The sequence below is a fragment of the Hylobates moloch genome, unplaced genomic scaffold, assembly GCF_009828535.3.
Source record: "Hylobates moloch isolate HMO894 unplaced genomic scaffold, HMol_V3 SCAFFOLD_4, whole genome shotgun sequence".
NCBI lineage: Eukaryota > Metazoa > Chordata > Mammalia > Primates > Hylobatidae > Hylobates > Hylobates moloch.
Genome location: NW_026652279.1, coordinates 52,845,285 through 52,863,138, shown reverse-complemented (window position 1 = coordinate 52,863,138; position 17,854 = coordinate 52,845,285). Strand labels below are relative to the sequence as shown.

Below are 17,854 nucleotides of genomic sequence, written 5' to 3'. Positions count from 1 at the left end.
TGCTTTTATTTTGAGAAATAAAATATATATATATATGTGTGTGTGTCGGTGTATAGTCAACAGCATTTTGGCATACTTAATTGAGCATCTCTATTTCTATCAATGCTGATGTTTTGATAATGATAATGAACAATAAAAAATTATATTTGAGGTATACAGAGTTGAGCTTTCACAAATGTGAATACACATTCTCCTCTGTGGTGTTAACTCTCCCTTTATTTGTAAATGAAGCACTTCATATTATTCTTCTCTGTCAAATACTGGCCAAATACTTTTGTACTTCTGCAAATATCAACCTTTTATGTCTTCATCACTTTTTCTTCCTTGTCTTAGGTTACACTGGGCTGTCTCTGTCCACCAGCACATCTGTTAGCATCTTTTTCTTGATGTATGGAATGATCCAGCTGTCTCTTGATGAAATGATGTAACAGCTGTCAATAATTTTTATACAAAAGCAAGTTCTATCAGTTTTAGTTCTGTATATGCATTTGCTAAAAAAAAGTGATTCATAGTTACTCCAAAGTGTATATGGATGTGGATGTATCTTTTTTTTACTTAAAATACAAGTTTTTGGGGCTGGGCACAGTGGCTCACGCCTGTAATCCCAACACTTTGGGAGGCTGAGGCGGGTGGATCACAAGGTCAGGAGTTCAAGACCAGCCTGGCCAATATGGTGAAACCCCGTCTCTACTAAAAAATACAAAAATTAGCCGGGCATGGTGTGGGGAGCCTGTAGTCCAAGCTACTTGGGACGCTGAGGCAGAAGAATTGCTTGAACCCAGGAAGCGGAGGTTGCAGTGAGCCGAGACCATACCACTGCACTCCAGTCTGGGTGACAGAGTGAGACTCAATCTTAAATAATAATAATAATGATAATAATAATAATACCAGTTTTTATAAGAGGAAACAATTAGTGTATTTAGTTTTATAAACTATTCTAGAAACCATAATTCATCCCCTTTTTCCTGTCGTTGACTTATTCTTGTAGGTCAAAGAGCTCATCTCTCTAACTTCAGGTAGCCTCAGCTATTGCCCAGGCGCAATTTCTCTTTTCTGAATTCACATCTCTTTTAACACAGCCCTTTCTATTTCAAGTTCCTTTCTAATCACAGTCCCCATTTTATCTATTCCTTATACTTTGCCCTTGGGGAATCTTCTTGGATAGTAAACAAAAAGTCCTGAATCATATTCATGTTTTCTGGAATACATCATCTGTGTCCTCAAACTAATAGAATCTTAGTTTTTCCTAAGAATACCAAAATCTTCGTACTTCTCTGAGGAAGGTCACTTTCCTATTCCCCGCACTCCTAGCACTAGAAGCAGTGTTCATGGATATTATCAAACATTCTTGATCTGCCCTTTTGGAAGTCACTGTATAAACCAAATCTTAAAACTTTGTGATGTCCCGTCTACTTCCAGAGTACTCATTCTTCTACATCAATGCTTTCAGCCCCAGGCTGAATTGGATGATTTACTCTACTCCAATCCCTGCCATCTTGCAGCACCTCCAAGATTAAAAACAAAGTGAAACAGAATAAAATCTACAGCATTTCTCCAGTTCGATGACCACCATTTTCAGTTGCATATTCCAAATAAAGTCTTCATTGTCCTCATCAGACCCTCCACTCTCCATTTCTCTGGTCCTTTCCTAGCTGCACTTAGCCTCCTTATCTACTCTGGGTAGTCTGACTCTGTTTCTTACAAGCTTTCACATGTACTGGCATGTTTCATTATTTGATGTCGGTATACTAGTAAGTGAGCATACTGAATTGAGATTCAGGAGAGGCAGATCTACACTGAGGTTCTTAAGAGAAGAAGATTGATGCGACTGATGCATCTTCAAATTGCTTTCTTGAGCAGTATACTCTTGTCCAGTCGTTTGGCTTTCTTGCAGCAGTGGCTGCATTTGAGCTTCCTCCCGGCCCCACCATCCCATCCTGTCATGCTGAGCTGCCACATTTTACTAGTACAACCTGCCACACTCAACATGGGAACATGCATCTCTACTGCCCTCTCGTGTCTACCACAAGAAGTGATGCATGGTGGGCAGGTTGATGCCTTTGGAAGGAGTTTTGGAATGATGACAACTGTGATTGGCATGCCAATGCCTCTTATCCATTTTTTAAAACCTTTTACTAATATCTTATATTTTTAACAATGTCAAATTTTCTGTTTTTCAAGGACCATTCCTAGATCTTCTGCCTCAATCTCAAGTCATTATGCTCACCTACCTGTTTGCTGATATCAAAGCTATATGGTAGAAGCACTCATTTCTCTTTGGCTGTCTGTGTCTTCTCTCTTCACTCTTTCCTACCTCTGAAGAAGAACGGTACCTCCTCTGAGCTAAACAGGAACCCAGATTACAGAGTAGAAAGAGCAGATGGAGAAATAATCAGAAAGAGCAGAAATGTAGATAGAAAAGGTAGAAAAAGCAGAAATGGAGGCAAGTGTGGACTCTTCTCCAGAAATGTTTAGTCCAAAGTAAGAAAAAATCCTGATAGTAGAAGATAGCATAAATGAAGGAAAGTTTTCTACAGTAGGGAAAACTTGAGTTTATTTATAAGCTCAAGTTTTCTATTACTGGAGAGTTTTCCTCTCCAGTGGAGAGGAACTGATTAATAGAATGTGTCTCAGAGCAAACAGCAGAAGGTACTTCATCCTATATTTTTCTGATTTATTTGCTCGTCTCACCTTTACTCGTTATATATCCCAACATGTCAAGCACCACACATTGGAAATAAATATGGTCAATAAATATTTACTCAATTGAATCATACTGAGAACATTGGATTGGTCCCATTATGAAGCCCAAGTCACAACTAGGGTTCCCTTGAATGCTTCCTGCTTTTGTCTAAATGACACTTCCCACTACCACCATCTCCTACTTTGTAGGAAAAGTGATCCAGTAGAGAGAAGCTCCATTACCATCATTGTTTATATCGATCTTATGGAACACCAAGTTGATGAATTCTTCAGGACTCAGAGTTTGCTGGCCATTGAGGGCTTGTACCGCCTGCAAAAAGACATTAAATGAAAGAGGTCAGCTTTTCTGGAAGCAAATACAATTTGCAACATTTCTGCTCCAATGTGACAGAATTTGGGGATGTGTTGTCAGTTGCTATCCAACCTGTACCAGTTGTTAAAAGTAAATAAAAAGAAAAGATTGTATGTCAGTTCTGGGTAATAAGACTTGGAAATTAAACGAACTGAATAGAGACTGAAGTCCTATTTTATACAGCATACAGGGATCCATTCAACATATTAGATCACAACAGATGCAATGAGCCCATTGGAGAAAATATTGTAGTGGTCATGGTCATAAGAATTCCAGACCCAGAAAACAGACATTGCTCTCAATTTCAGACAGATTCATTTGGGTCTTATGGATGAAAGTAAAAGGATGACCACAATGCTGTAATAGTCTCAAGCTTCCTCAAGCTTCCTCTTCCACCGCTGGCACCCCTGGTTCTTTGTGCCCTTTTGTGGAATGATTGACTGAGGAGACAGATATATACACCTTAGAAGGGTGCTGAATTTCTCCCACATACTATCAGGGCCCAGGGGGCAAATGACATTTCCAGCCTTCCTAGAGGGAAGATGTAGCCAACCTCCCCTACCTCCAAGGTGATTAAATTAAATGACCCAGACTTGACATAGAACTTCATGATAAAATGAAAGAGGATTATTCATTTGGGAATTTGAACATAACTATCTTGATTGAACATGAAGGAATCTTTAGAAAAACTTCTAGCAACATATTTCAATTAGAGGACACAATCATAAATATGACTCTCTCTCTTGCTGCTTCCCAAGCATTACCAACCTTGAGTTCCAGGATTAATCACAATAAATGATGGTAAAACACCAGTCTTGGCTTTAGCAAGTTTAGGTCTCATGGATCTTATGGTTAAATATAGGACAATATTTAAAGTAACAGTTACATACATATAGCATCACATTTGAAGAAAATTTTAAGGATTTCTCAGTGTTTGGTTAGAGGCTTCAAAAGCCTAGAAAATGTGGCCAGGTGTCCAGTATCCCCACATTCTGAAGTGATATTAGCCCCACATAAAAAGTCATAACAAAAAATTGTGAGATCTTGATTTGTTCATCACCAATTTTCAGGTCATATAAGTGAAAGTGAAATACTGATTGGAAAGTGGAGGAGCACTGAGGGGATAATATTTTTGGAGGGAGTCATCAGCTTGCTCTGTTTTCCTTCTTTTTTTTAATAGAAGCAGCAGGATCGGGGGATAGGCAAGAAGCTTTTTTTTCTTCTTCTTCTTTCCTTCCTCATTTACTATATGCACTCTTTCTTCCCTGGTTTCCTAATCGCAGTCTCTGAGCACTCCCTATGTGGGAGCAGGAGGATGCAGGAGAGAAAGGGAAGCAGGAGAGTTCTCACTCGGCAAGTACTGTCCTGGTTAGCTCATTTCAGTGCTCCCTGGCCTGGCAGGTGTAGACTCTCTCTCCTGCAATTCTGTAGGCATGAGGCATCTTGATTCCAGCTGGTCCTTTCCCGCTTAGAAATTCTTAAAATCTGTGGCCGGGCGTGGTGATTCACACCTGTAATCCCAGCACTTTGGGAGGCTGAGGTGGGCGGATCATGAGGTCAGGAGTTCATAGACCAGCCTGGCCAATATGGTGAAACCCAGTTTCTACTAAAAATACAAAAATTAGCCAGGCATGGTGGTGGGCGCCTGTAATCCCAGCTACTCAGGAGGCTGAGGCAGGAGAATCGCTTGAACCCGGGAGGTGGAGGTTGCAGTGAGCCGAGATCGTGCCATTGCACTCCAGCCTGGGTGACAGAGTGAGACTCTGTCTCAAAAAAATAAAAAAACTCTTAAAATCCGCTTGATTGCCATTTTCAGACTAGGCAATTCTTTCTTGTTCAGGGCTGTCCTGTGCACTGTTGAATACTTCGCAGCATCCCTGGTGTCTAAGCAATAGACGACAATAGCACTATGCATTTTCTACTCTCCAACACACCAAAACGAATCCAGACCTTGTGAAATGTCCCCTGAATAGACAGTGCTCTAGGTCTACCTGCAGCTTTGAGTTTTCTTCACCTCTTCCAGTGGCCCTGCAGGATAAGTTCTAACACAGCTCTATGCCAGCTTCCTCTCAGTGTTCCATACCTGATCTGTGGAAAACACCCTAGCATCCTTTGTCCCAACAAATTCTAGGAAGGCAGATACTTCCAATATGTGCACTCTTGCTGCCACTGTTTGCTTTTTTAGACTTCTCACTCATGACCCAGACACTCACTGTTGTGGTCCTCAAATTGCAGGATATAACCACATCTCAATGGTTTCCTAACATCCCCATGTTATTGACTTGGGGGGTCCTACTAAATAAATTTCCCTCAAAAATCCTTAAAAACCTTTCTCTTGACTGTTTTATACCCTTGAAGTGAGATTAAGCTGTAACTATCTCCTTTGTAGATCCTGCCTATACTGTGGTACTTCCTTGTAATCTCTTAATGCCTGGGCTGAATTCCATTTTAGCATCTGTATTGTTTGTAGAGAGAACTTAGATTATACACTTTATATTTAGCTTGCTGATTTTTTTCACCTGCCTGTTACATAGAAAGTATGTTCCTAGGCTGCCAGTGTCTCAATAAGTGTATATTCCATTGCATTAATTGATTTAAACATTTTCCTCTTTTCGTTTTTTAAATTTTTTTGCTATCTTAAGAGATTCTGTGATGTAAATCATAGGACTTTTATCCTTAATAATTGTTTTTCCCGACTCAAAATAAGTAATGCTAACTCTAAAACAAAGATCAGCTTTTAGCCTCTTGACGCAGATCACCACATTTCCCGGAATGCTTTCTCCACTTACCCCCTCTCCGCAGTGTGTAAGGTGCATTCCTTACCATGCTCTTACCAGAATTTGCTATTACTGTTTTTACTACTGATTAATTTAATTAAAGACAAATGCTATTATTTGTAATATTGCCATATTATTAATAATTAAATTTTTAAATTTCTGTTCTGTGCTTTTATTATTTTAATTTTCCTATGTTCTTTTTTTCCCTTTCTAAGTTTAGCCCTTAAGTTTAAGGGCTAAAATGACTCCTGAAGACCATTGATTCTTAGATCTCAGAATAAAAACCCTTGTTTCGAGAAATTCTTTGGTGGCATCTTAAGATCTGTATGCTGTATTTACGTGTTCATTGTTTTTAGAAAAAGCTGAGTATTTAAGAGAACATTTTAAAATTTACACAGGGTTGGGTATTCTCTATAGAATATTTGATTTCTAATTTTGTGTTGCAATATATAAGGTATAGGCAGAATTTCTAAATTGTTCGCTTGCCAAGTGAATCCTAGCACATTTTTTTGTGTGAATGATCTATGTGAAATGAAAACATTAGCAATATTGGTATTATCCTACCCTTGAATTCTTTCCATATGTTGGTTAACTCTACAGTTGTTTATTCAGCTTTACATTTTTATCTGCTTTGAACATTTGTTGAGAAGTTTAATTATAAATGTAGTTCTACTCACTTTTTTTCTGGCATTTTTGCTAATATTTCTCCTATGTATTTTATTTGTAACTCAGCTCCTTCATCTACGAAACAAAGAATTTGAACCAGATCATTTCTAAGACATCTAATTCTAATGCTCTTTGAGTCTGTGATGCAAATTCAATGTCTTGAATTCATAATATTAATTACACCTCTTCATTTAGGTATAGCGTCCTGCTTAACCATTTTTTTTACTCTGGGATTTTTGTTGTTTCATACCATGATAATAACTATCTCCTACTCCATTGGGGTGGTGGTATAGTGGCTCATAAAGGCACTTATTGAACTTTAGATATGGAAAAGATCTGAGATCCCTGAACCAACTATTAGAAATACTTCAGTATAGCTCCCAGAAAGATTAGTCCTCACATACCTTCATTCTTAGTCCATGTCTCTTGTTAAACATATATAAACCATCTCATAGTTTAGCTATTCCTCACAAGGCATTCTGCACTGAGGCAGAAAAAAAGAAAAGTTGTTTTACAATATCATATTTGTTTCATTTTTTCATCGCAATGCTCTGTTAAATTTGTGAATGTCAAGGTGGACTGCACCAAGAAGAAAACGCTGATTTGCTGTTGCCCATTCAGTAATCAATAGGTTAAGTAAAGCTTACATTACTTTAGCAATTCAAAATGTATATCCCAAAAATAGCCAACGCCATAGACAGCTGTTATGTACTCCATAGGAAGGGAAATTGGGTTAACTATATGGTGGCCTGAAAAGGATACTTTACTACTTCACTTACCATGAACATGTCCAGTAGTTCATTTTTGTCGATAGAACCATTTCCATCAGCATCATACAGCTTAAAATACCATTTTAATTTTTGCTCCATTTTTTCTTGCACGATTAGATTTACAGCAGCAATAAACTCCAAAAAGTCAATAAATCCATCCTATGGAAAGTAAGGTGAAAAGAGAAATAAATATTTAAGAAGAATAATTGTTTTTTATTTGAGAAGTCAGCATTCGTGAGCAGGGCCTTTAGTATAACTTAAATCAATCCATAAGATTTCAGCATAAAACTTTCCCCTAGTGTTTCATTTAAAAAAAGTTTATAGACACAAGTGACTTTAATTTTACAATTAAGCGCCTTAAGTAAATAGGCATTATTTTTTAGTGTAGTTTTAGGCTCACAGCAAAATTGAATGGAAGGTACAGAGGTTTCCTATATACTCCTTGTCCCCACACATGCATAGCCTCCTCCATCTCCCACCAGAATGGTACATTTGTTACAACTGCTGAACCTACACTGACACATCATCATCACCCAAAGTCCATAGTTTACATTAGTGTCCACTCTGTATTTTACATTCTGCAAGTCTAGATATATAATGCCATGTACCCACCATTATAGTATTGCATAGAGTAATCTTGCTATCCTAAAATTCCTCTGTGCTGTGCCTATTTAGTCTTCTCTAACTCCTGGCAACCATTAATCTTTTTATGGTCTCCATAGCTTTACCTTTCTAGAAAGTCATATAGTTAAAATTATACAGTTTGTAGTATATAGTATGTAGCTTTTTCAGATTGGCTTCTTTCACTTAGTAATATGCATTTAAATTTCCTCCATGTCTTTCCAGGGTTTGATAGCTCATTTCTTTTCAGCACTAAATAATACTCCATTGTCTGGATGTACCTCAGTTTATTTACCCACTCACTTCCTGCAGGACGTTTTGATTGCTTCCAGATTTTGGCAATTATAAATAAAGTTGCTATAAATATCTATGTGCAGATTTCTTGCGGACTTAAGCTTTTAACCCCTTTGGACAAATACCAGGGGATTTGGATGATATGTAGGAGTATGTTTAGTTTTTAAGAAACTGCCAAACTATCTTTCAAAGTAGTTGAACCATTTTACATTTCTACCAGCACTGAATGAGAGTTCCCGTTGCACGACATCCTCACTGGCATTTGGTGTTTTTAGTGTTCTGGATTTTGGGCATTCTAGTAGGTGTGTAGTGGTATCTCCTTGTTTTAACTTGCAATTCCCTAATAATATATGATGTTGAGCATCTTTTTCTATGCTTGTTTACCATCTGTATTTCTTCTTTGGTGAAATATTTGGCTTATTTCTTAATCTGATTGTTTTCCTTTTTTCAATTTTTTTATTTCAATAGGTTTTTGGGGATCAGGGGGCATTTGGTTACATGAATACGTTTTTTAGTGGTGATTTCTGAGATTTTGGTGCACCCATCACCTGAGCAGTGAACACTGTACCCAATGTGTAGTCTTTTATCCCTCGCCACCCCCTACCCTTTCCCCAAAGTCCAATGTATCATTCTTATGGCTTTGCATCCTCATAGCTTAGCTCCCACATATGAGTGAGAACAGACATTGTTTGGTTTTTCCATTTCTGAGTTACTTCACTTAGAATAATAGTCTCTACTTTTATCCAGGTTGCTGCAAATGCCATTGTTTCATTCCTTTTTATGGCTGAGTAGTATTCCATGGTGTATACACACATACACACACATATATATATGGATAATTTTCTTTATCCACTCATTGATTGACAGGCATTTAGGCTGGTTCCATATTTTTGCATTTGCAAATTGTGCTGCCATACACACACATGTGCAAGTATCTTTTTCATATAATGACTTCTTTTTCTCTGGGTAGATACCTAGCAGTGGGATTGCTGGATCAAACAGTGGGTCTACGTTTAGTTTTTAAGGAATCTCCGCACTGTTTCACATAGTAGTTGTACTAGTTTACATTCCCACCAGCAGTGTAAAAGTGTTCCCTTTTCTCTGCATCCACACCAACATTTGTTGTTTTTTTGATTTTTTGATTATGGCCATTCTTGCAGGAGTGAGGTGATATTGCATTGTGGTTTTGATTTACATTTTTCCATATGCTTGTTGGCCATGTGTATATCTTCTTTTGAGAATTGTCTATCCATGTCCTTAGCCCACTTTTTTATTATTATTATACTTTAAGTTCTGGGATACGTGTGCAGAACGTGCAGGTTTGTTACACAGGTATACACATGCCATGGTGGTTTGCTGCACCCATCAACCCATCATCTACATTAGGTATTTCTCCTAATGCTATCCCTCCTCTAGCCCCCTACCGCCTGACAGGCCCCTCCCTGTGTCCATGTGTTCTCATTGTTCAATATCCACTTATGAGTGAGAACATGAGGTGTTTGGTTTTCTGTTCCTGTGTTAGTTTGCTGAGAATGATGGTTTCCAGCTTCATCCATGTCCCTGCAAAGGATATGAACGCATTCTTTTTTATTAACCCACTTTTTGATGGGTTTGTTTGGTTTTTTCTTGCTGATTTGTTTGAGTTCTTTGTAGATTCTCGCTATTAGTCCTTTGTCAAATGTACAGATTGTGAGATTTTCTCCCACTCTGTGGGTTGTCTGTAAACTCTACTGATTATTTCTTTTTGCTGTGCAGAAGCTTTTTAGTTTGATTCCTATGTATTTTGTTTTTGTTGCATTTGCTTTTGGGTTCTTGATCATGAAGTCTTTGCCTAAGCCAATGTCTAGAAGGGTTTTTCTGGTGTTATCTTCTAGAATACTTATGGTTTCGGATCTTTGATTTAAGTCTTTGATCCATCTTGAGTTGATTTTTGTATAAGGTGAGAAACAAGGATCTAGATTTATTCTTCTACATGTGGCTTGCCAATTATCCCAGCACCATTTGTTGAATAGGGTGTCCTTTCCCCCACTTTATGTTTTTGTTTGCTTTGTCAAAGATCAGTTGGCTGTAAGTATTTGGCTTTATTTCTGGGTTCTCTATTCTATTCGATTTGTCTATGTGCCTATTTTTATACCAGTGCCATGCTGTTTGGTTGACTATGGCCTTATAGTATAATTTGAAGTTGGGTAATATGATGTCTCTAGATTTGTTCTTTTTGCTTAGTCTTGATTTAGCTATGCAGGCTTTTTTTTGGTTCCATATGAATTTTAGAATTTTTTTTTCTAGTTCTGTGAAAAATGTTGGTGGTATTTTGATGGGAGTTGCATTTAATTTGAAGATTGCTTTTGGTACTATGGTCATTTTCACAATATTGATTCTACTCATCCATGAGTATGGGATGTGTTTTCATTTGTTTGTGTCATCTATGATTTCTTTCAGCAGTGTTTTGTAGTTTTCCTCGTAGAGGTCTTTCGACTCCTTGGTTAGGTATATTCCTAAGTATTTAATTTTTTGCAGCTATTGTGAAAGGGGTTGAGTTCTTAACTTGATTCTCAGCTTGATCACTGTTGGTGTATAGAAGAGCTACTGGTTTGTGTACATTAATTTTGTATCCTTAACTTTTGCTGAATTCATTTATCAGTTCTAGGAGCTGTTTGGAGGAGTCTTTAGAGTTTTCTAGGTATATGATCACATCATCAGCAAAGAGCAACAATTTGACTTCCTCTTTACTGATTTGGATTCCCTTTCTTTCTTTCTCTTGTCTTATTGTTCTGGGTAGGACTTCCAGTACTAAGTTGAACAGAAGTGGTGAAAGTGGGCATCTTGTCTTGTTCTCAGAGGAAATGCTTTCAACTTTTACCCATTCAGTATGATGTTGGCTGTGGGTTTGTCACAGATTACTTTTATTACCTTAAGGTATGTCCCTTTTATGCCAATTTTGCTGACGGTTTTAATCATAAAGGGATGCTAGATTTTGTCAAATGCTTCTTCTGTGTCTATTGACATGATCATGTGATTTTTGTTTTTAATTCTGTTTATGTGGTGTATTACATTTATTAACTTATGTATGTTAAACCATCCCTGCATCCCTAATATAAAACCCACTTGATCTTGGTGGATTATTTTTTTGATATGCTGTTGGATTCAGTTGGCTAGTATTTTATTGAGGGTTTTTGCATCTTTGTTCATCAGGGTTATTGGTCTGTGGTTTTCTTTTTTTTGTTATGTCCTTCCTGATTTTGGTACTAAGGTGATACTGGCTTAATAGAAGGATTTAGGGAGGATTCTCTTTCTCTAGCTTTTGGAGTAGTGTCAATAGGATTGGTACCAATTCTCTTTTGACTGTCCAATATAATTCAGCTGTGAATCCTGGACTTTTTTGTTGGCAATTTTTTTGTTACCATTTCAATCTTGCTGCTTGTTATTGGTCTGTCAATAGATTCAATATCTTCCTGATTTAACCTAGGAGGTTTGTGTATTTCCAGGACTTTATCCGTCTCCTCTAGGTTTTCTATTTTATGCACGTAAAGGTGTTCATAGCAGCCTTGAATGGTCTTTTGTATTTCTGTGGTATCGGTTGTAACATCTCCTGTTTCATTTCTAATTGAGCTTATTTGGATCTTCTCTCTTCTTTTCTTGGTTAATCTAGTTAATGGCCTGTCAGTTTTATTTATCTTTTCAAAGAACCAGTTTTCTGTTTCATTTATCTTTTGTATTTTTTTGTTTCAATTTCATTTAGTTCTGCTCTGATCTTCATTATTTATTTTCTTCTGCTGGGTTTCGGTTTAGATTATTCATGTTTATCCAGTTCTGTGAGGTGTGACCTTATTTGTGCTCTTTCAGACTTTTTGATGTAGGCATTTAATGCTATAAACTTTCTTTGTAGTACCACTTTTGCTGTATCACAGAGGTTTTGATAGGTTGTGTCACTATTATCATTCAGTTCAAGGAATTTTTAAATTTCCATCTCAATCTCATTGTTGACCCAACGATCATTCTGAAGCAGGTTATTTAATTTCCATGTATTTGCATGGTTTTGAGGGTTCCCTATGGAGTTGATTTCCAATTTTATTCCACTGCAGTCTGAGAGAGTATTTGATATAATTTCAATTTTCTCAAATTTACTGAGACTTGTTTTGTGGCCTACCATATGGTCTATCTTGGAGAATGTTCCATGTGCTGATGAATAGAATGTATATTCTGTAGGTGTTGGGTAGAATGCTCTGTAAATATGTGTTAAGTCCATTTGTTCTAGGGTACAGTTTAAGTCCATTATTTCTTTGCTGACTTTCTGTCTTAATGACCTGTGTAGTGGTATCAGTGGAGTGTTAAAGTCTTCCACTATTATTGTGTTGCCATCTATTTCATTTCTTAGGTCTAGTAATAATTGTTTATAAATTTGGGAGCTCCAGGCCAGGCATGGTGGCTCAGGCCTGTAATCCCAGCACTTTGGGAGGCTGAGGCAGGTGGATCACCTGAGATCAAGAGTTTGAGACCAGACTGACCAACATGGTGAAACCCTGACTCTACTAAAAATACAAAAATTAGCAGGGCATGGTGGCAGACGCCTGTAATCCCAGCTACATTGGAGGCTGAGGCAGGAGAATCGTTTGAACCCAGGAGGCGGATGTTGCAGTGAGCTGAGATTGTGCCATTGCACTCCAGCCTGGGTGACAGAGCAAGACTCCATCCCCCAAAAAAAAAGAAAAAAATTGGGGAACTCCAGTGTTAGGTGAATATATATTTAGAATTGTGATATTTTCCTGTTGGACTAGTCCATTTATTACTATATAAGGTTCTCCTTTGTGTTTTTTAACTGCTGTTACTTTAAAGTTTGCTTTGTCTGATATAAGAACAGCTACTCCTGCTCGCTTTTGGTGTCCATTTGCATGGAATGTCTTTTTCCACCCCCTTACCTTAAGTTTATGTGAGTCCTTATTTGTTAGGTGAGTCTCTTGAAGGCAGCAGATAGTTGTTTGGTGAAGTCCTATTTATTCTGCCATTCTGCATCTTTTAAGCGGAGCATCTAGGCCATTTATATTCAACGTTAGTATTCAGATGTGAGGTATTATTCTATTGATTGTGCTATTTGTTGCCTGAAGGTCTGTTTTTTTTTTTTGAGACAGAGTCTCGCTCTGTCCCCCATGCTGGAGAGCAGTGGCGTAATCTCAGCTCACTGCAAGTTCCGCCTCCTGGGTTCACACCATTCTCCTGCCTCAGCCTCCCAAGTAGCTGGGACTACAGGTGCATGCCACCATTCCCAGCTAATTTTTTGTATTTTTAGTACAGACGAGGTTTCACCATGTTAGCCAGGATGGTCTCGATCTCCTGACCTCGTGATCCGCCTGCCTTGGCCTCCCAAAGTGCTGGAATTACAGGCATGAGCCACCACACCCAGCCTGTTTTTTTTTTTTCTTTTCATTGTGTTATTGTTATATAGGTCCTGTGAGATTTATGCTTTAAGGAGGTTCTATTTTGGTTTATTTTGAGGATTTGTTTCAAGATTTAGAGCTCCTTTTAGCAGTTCTTGTAGTGCTGTCTTTGTACTGGAGAATTCTCTCAGCATTTGTTTGTCTGTTAATGACTATCTTTCCTTCATTTATGAAGCTCGGTTTCACTGGATACAAAATTCTTGGCTGATAATTGCTTTCTTTAAGGAGGCCAAAAATAGGACCCCAATCCCTTCTAGCTTGTAGGGTTTCTGCTGAGAAATCTGCTGTTAATCTGATAGGTTTTCCTTTATAGGTTGCCTGACGATTTTGCCTCGCAGCTCTTAAGATTCTTTCATTTGTCTTGACTTTAGATAACCTGATGACTATGTGCCTAGGCAATGATCTTTTTGTGATGAATTTCCCAGGTGATCTTTGAGCCTCTTGTATTTGGATATCTAAATCTCTAGCAAGGCTGAGGAAGTTTCACTTTACTATTCCCTCAAATATGTTTTCTAACTTTTAGATTTCTCTTCTTCCCCAGGAACCCAGTTATTCTTAGGTTTTGACATTTAACATAGTCCCAAACCTCTTGGAGGTTCTGTTCATTTTTTTTAATTCTTTTTTTTTTGTCTTCGACAGATTGGGTTAATTCAAAAGCCTTGTCTTTGAGCTCTAAAGTTCTTTCTTCTGCTTATTTGATTCTATTGCTGAGACTTTCTAATGTATTTTGCATTTCTCTAATTGGGTCCTTGATTTCCAGAAGTTGTGATTGTTTTTTATTTATGCAATCTATTTCACTGAAGAATTTTCCTTTTCCTTTCATATCCTGTATCTTTAAGTTGGTCTTCACCTTCCTCTAGTGCTTCCTTGATTAGCTTAATAATCGACTTTCTGAATTCTATTTTGCAGTTCAGAGATTTTGTCTTGTTTTGAATCCATTGCTGGTGAGCTGGTATGATCTTGGAGTCTTGTTTTGTCATACTATTAGAATCGTTTTTCTGGTTCCTTCTCATTTGGGTAGAATATAACAGAAGGAAGATCTGAGATTCAAGGCTGCTGTTCAGATTCTTTTGTCCTGTGGGATGCTCCCTTGATGTGATGTTCTCCCCCTTCCCCTAGGAATGGAGCTTCCTAAGAGCCAAACTGTAGTAATTGTTTTTGCTCTTCTGGGTCTAGCCACCTAGTGGAGCCACTGTGCTCCGGGCTGGTAATGGGAAGTATCTGCAAAGAGTCTTGTGATCTGTCTTCAAGGCTTTGCAGTCATGGATACCAGCACAGCTTTTCAGCATCTCAGGAAGACTGCAGCGGTGATCTAGTTCCTTCAAAGGGTATGTGGATTCTCTCAACTTTGCTGGTATGTACCTGTGGTAGTTCTTGGAGCAAAAGTCCATGATGTGAGTCTCCACACACTGCTCCATCCATCCGAGCAGGAGCTGCAAGCTAGTCCTGCCCCTCTCCACCATCTTAATCCAGATTGTCTTCTTCTTGTTGAGTTTTAGGAGTTCTTTTTGTATTCTGGATAACAGTCCTTCATCAGCTGTTTTTTGCAAATATTTTCTCCCAGTTGGTGGCTTGTCTTTTCATTCTCTGACAATGTCTTTTTCAGAGCAGAAGTTTTTAATTTTGATAAACTCCAGCTTATTATTTTTCATGAGTTATGCCTTTAGCATTGTATCGAAAACATCATTACCAAACCCAACGTCATCTAGATTTTCTCCTAAGTTATCTTTTAGGAGTTTTATAGTTTTGCATTTTATATTTAGGTCTCTGATTCATTTTGAATAAATTTTTGTGAAAGGTGTAAGGTCTTTGTCTAGATGCTTTTCTTTGCACGTGGATGTTTCATTGGTTCAGCACCATTTGTTGAAAAGACTGTCTTTTCTCCACTGTATTGCCTTTGTTTCTTTGTCAATGATTAGTTGACTAGATATATGTGGGTCTATTTCTGGCCCTCTATTCCATCATATTGATTGATGTAACTATTCTTTCAGAAATACCACACTGTCTCAATTACTATACTTTTACACTAAGTTTTGAAGTCAGGTAGTTTCAGTCCCCCAAATTTGTTCTTCTCCTTCAATATTGTATTAGCAATTCTGGGTCTCCATATAAACATTAGAATCAATTTGTCAATATTTACAAAGTAACTTGCTAGGATTTTGATTTGAATTTCGTTGAATCTACAGATCAATTTGGGAGGAAGTGACACCTTGACAATACTGAGTCTCCCTTTCCATGAATATAGAATCTCTCTCCTTTTATTTAGTTCTTTGATTTCTTTTATCAGAGTTTTATAGTTTTCCTCATATAGATTTTGCACAGATTTTGTTAGATTTATACCTAATTATTTCAATTGAGGGTGCCAATGTAAATGGTAATATGTTAACTCCACTTATTTATTGCTGGTATATAGGAAGGTGATGACTGATGACTTTTGTATAAAAAACTTTGTGTCTGAAACTTTGCTAAAATCTCTTATTAGTTCTAGGAGGTTTGTTTTTTGTTTTTGTTTTCGTTTTTGTTTTTTTGGTCAATTCTTTTGAGTTTTCCAAAGTTGAGTATCACGTTATTTGCAAAGACAGTTTTATTTTCTCCTTCCCTAACAGTTTAAATTTTATATCCTTTTCTTGTCTTAGTGCAGTAGCTAGGACTTCCAGTAAAATGTTGAAAAGCAGTGATGAGAGGGGACATCCTTGCCTTGTTTCTGATCTTAGCGGGAAAGCTCTTAGTTCTTAACATTAAGTATGAGGCTTACTGTCAGGTTTTTGTAGATATTCTTTATCAAGTTCAGATTAACTACCTTTTTAGAGAAAATGTTTACTTCTTATGCCAAAGAAACAAACATAAAATGCCATGATAGAAGGCTGAATCCTCACCACTTAACTTCTTCAATGCCTTTCTTCTGAATTTCTTCAGATTTTGTCCTTTTCTGAAGACCAAGTACCAATTTTTAATAGAAGAAAAACATATCAAGCAGACAAATTTTATATTCCTTTTAATAGGAACTGGTTGATATTTTGGACTGCTAAATTCCAGGTTAGGATTTAAGTGCATAGTTGTAGGTATGAATCAAAATTAATGAGGCTCTTTTTCTATAAAGATTTTGTCATAGTCATCAATCTTGGAGAAGATTATTTAAGGACTGTAAGTTTAGGTAGTGTGCCTTATCCTGTTTTTAATTGGTAAAACATTTTCAGTTGAAACAGAAACAATCTATGTCACTATTTAGAATCATATGCTTCAAACCTCACATACATAAATGTTCAACTGTTTTAGGAAAGGTGGCCAGCTCTAGGGAGGCATGTGACTCATTCTTCGCTATATCCCATGTGAGTTCTAATGCTAATGGTGGCATATTCAGCACAAGAAAACATGCTGCAGGCTGTAGTTTTTTTGAAGTATTTGTGATGCCAGGGCCTGTTTACAAACCCGGGATGTGACATAAAGTGAACCACTGCTCCCCGGAAATAAACAGCTTTATATTTATCAGTCTGTAAAGTGTTATGTGTTTGACTGAGTCTCAAGCTTTTGTGAATAGTTTCACGAAGCCTATAAGAAAAGCAACTGAGAAACAACCAATAGTTCTGAATTGGGAAGCAAAGTCTATTTGGCCTTTTAAAAGTTTTTAAAAATAAGATTACCACAATATTTCAGATGTTGGAAGCTAATATGGTAATCACTGTAGCATTGTTTTCTAAATTTATTATACTTTTATTTTCTACACTGTGGATGTTTTACTTTTACAGTCAGAAAGTGATAAGAAAACATTTCAAAGTCATTTTACTACATTTAGTATTAGATTTTTGTGTTTTACAACTTAGACCTCTTTACCTCATCAGTAACTTTGATACTTCTTATAAGAGATAAGATTTCTTCTAACAGATAGGAGTCTATTTGAATGGGTGCCCTAAAAGAAATGTGTTCAAATACACAAAACCTAACTGATTTTACCTTTTCGCTGCTTGCCTTTCCTACTGCTCACTGCCACTTCACTTTATTAATCTCTAGCAGAGCTATGACTGAGACAAGGGAAATATGTTATTATAGGGTTGAAATTTATTTAAGATGACAACGAGGTATCATATCTCCAGATTCAGCAGGACATGACCATTATTTTTCAGAAACAGGTCTGGAAGTGTGGATGAAATAAGCTGAATGGACGGTATCCAACCAGAGGTACATTTACTCCCAGGCCTTCCTCCGGGGTCTTTAGGGTTGACCAATCAATTCAGCAGTCTC

At 37.4% G+C, this 17,854-nt stretch overlaps 1 protein-coding gene across 2 annotated transcripts in view; it reads right to left on the bottom strand.

The window, feature by feature from the left end:
- The window catches only part of GUCA1C (guanylate cyclase activator 1C), a 46,036-nt gene that overhangs the window by 5,434 nt on the left and 22,748 nt on the right, over positions 1-17,854 (bottom strand). Inside the window, exons 2-3 of one of the 2 annotated variants that reach the window (XM_032149130.1) lie at positions 7,278-7,427; positions 2,926-3,013 (exon numbers count right to left, since the gene is read on the bottom strand). In XM_032149130.1, coding sequence (XP_032005021.1) covers positions 2,926-3,013; positions 7,278-7,427 — 238 coding nt within the window. Of the gene's footprint in view, positions 1-2,885; positions 3,014-7,277; positions 7,428-17,854 lie in introns of both variants that reach the window. The other variant, XM_032149131.1, reaches the window with a different exon arrangement.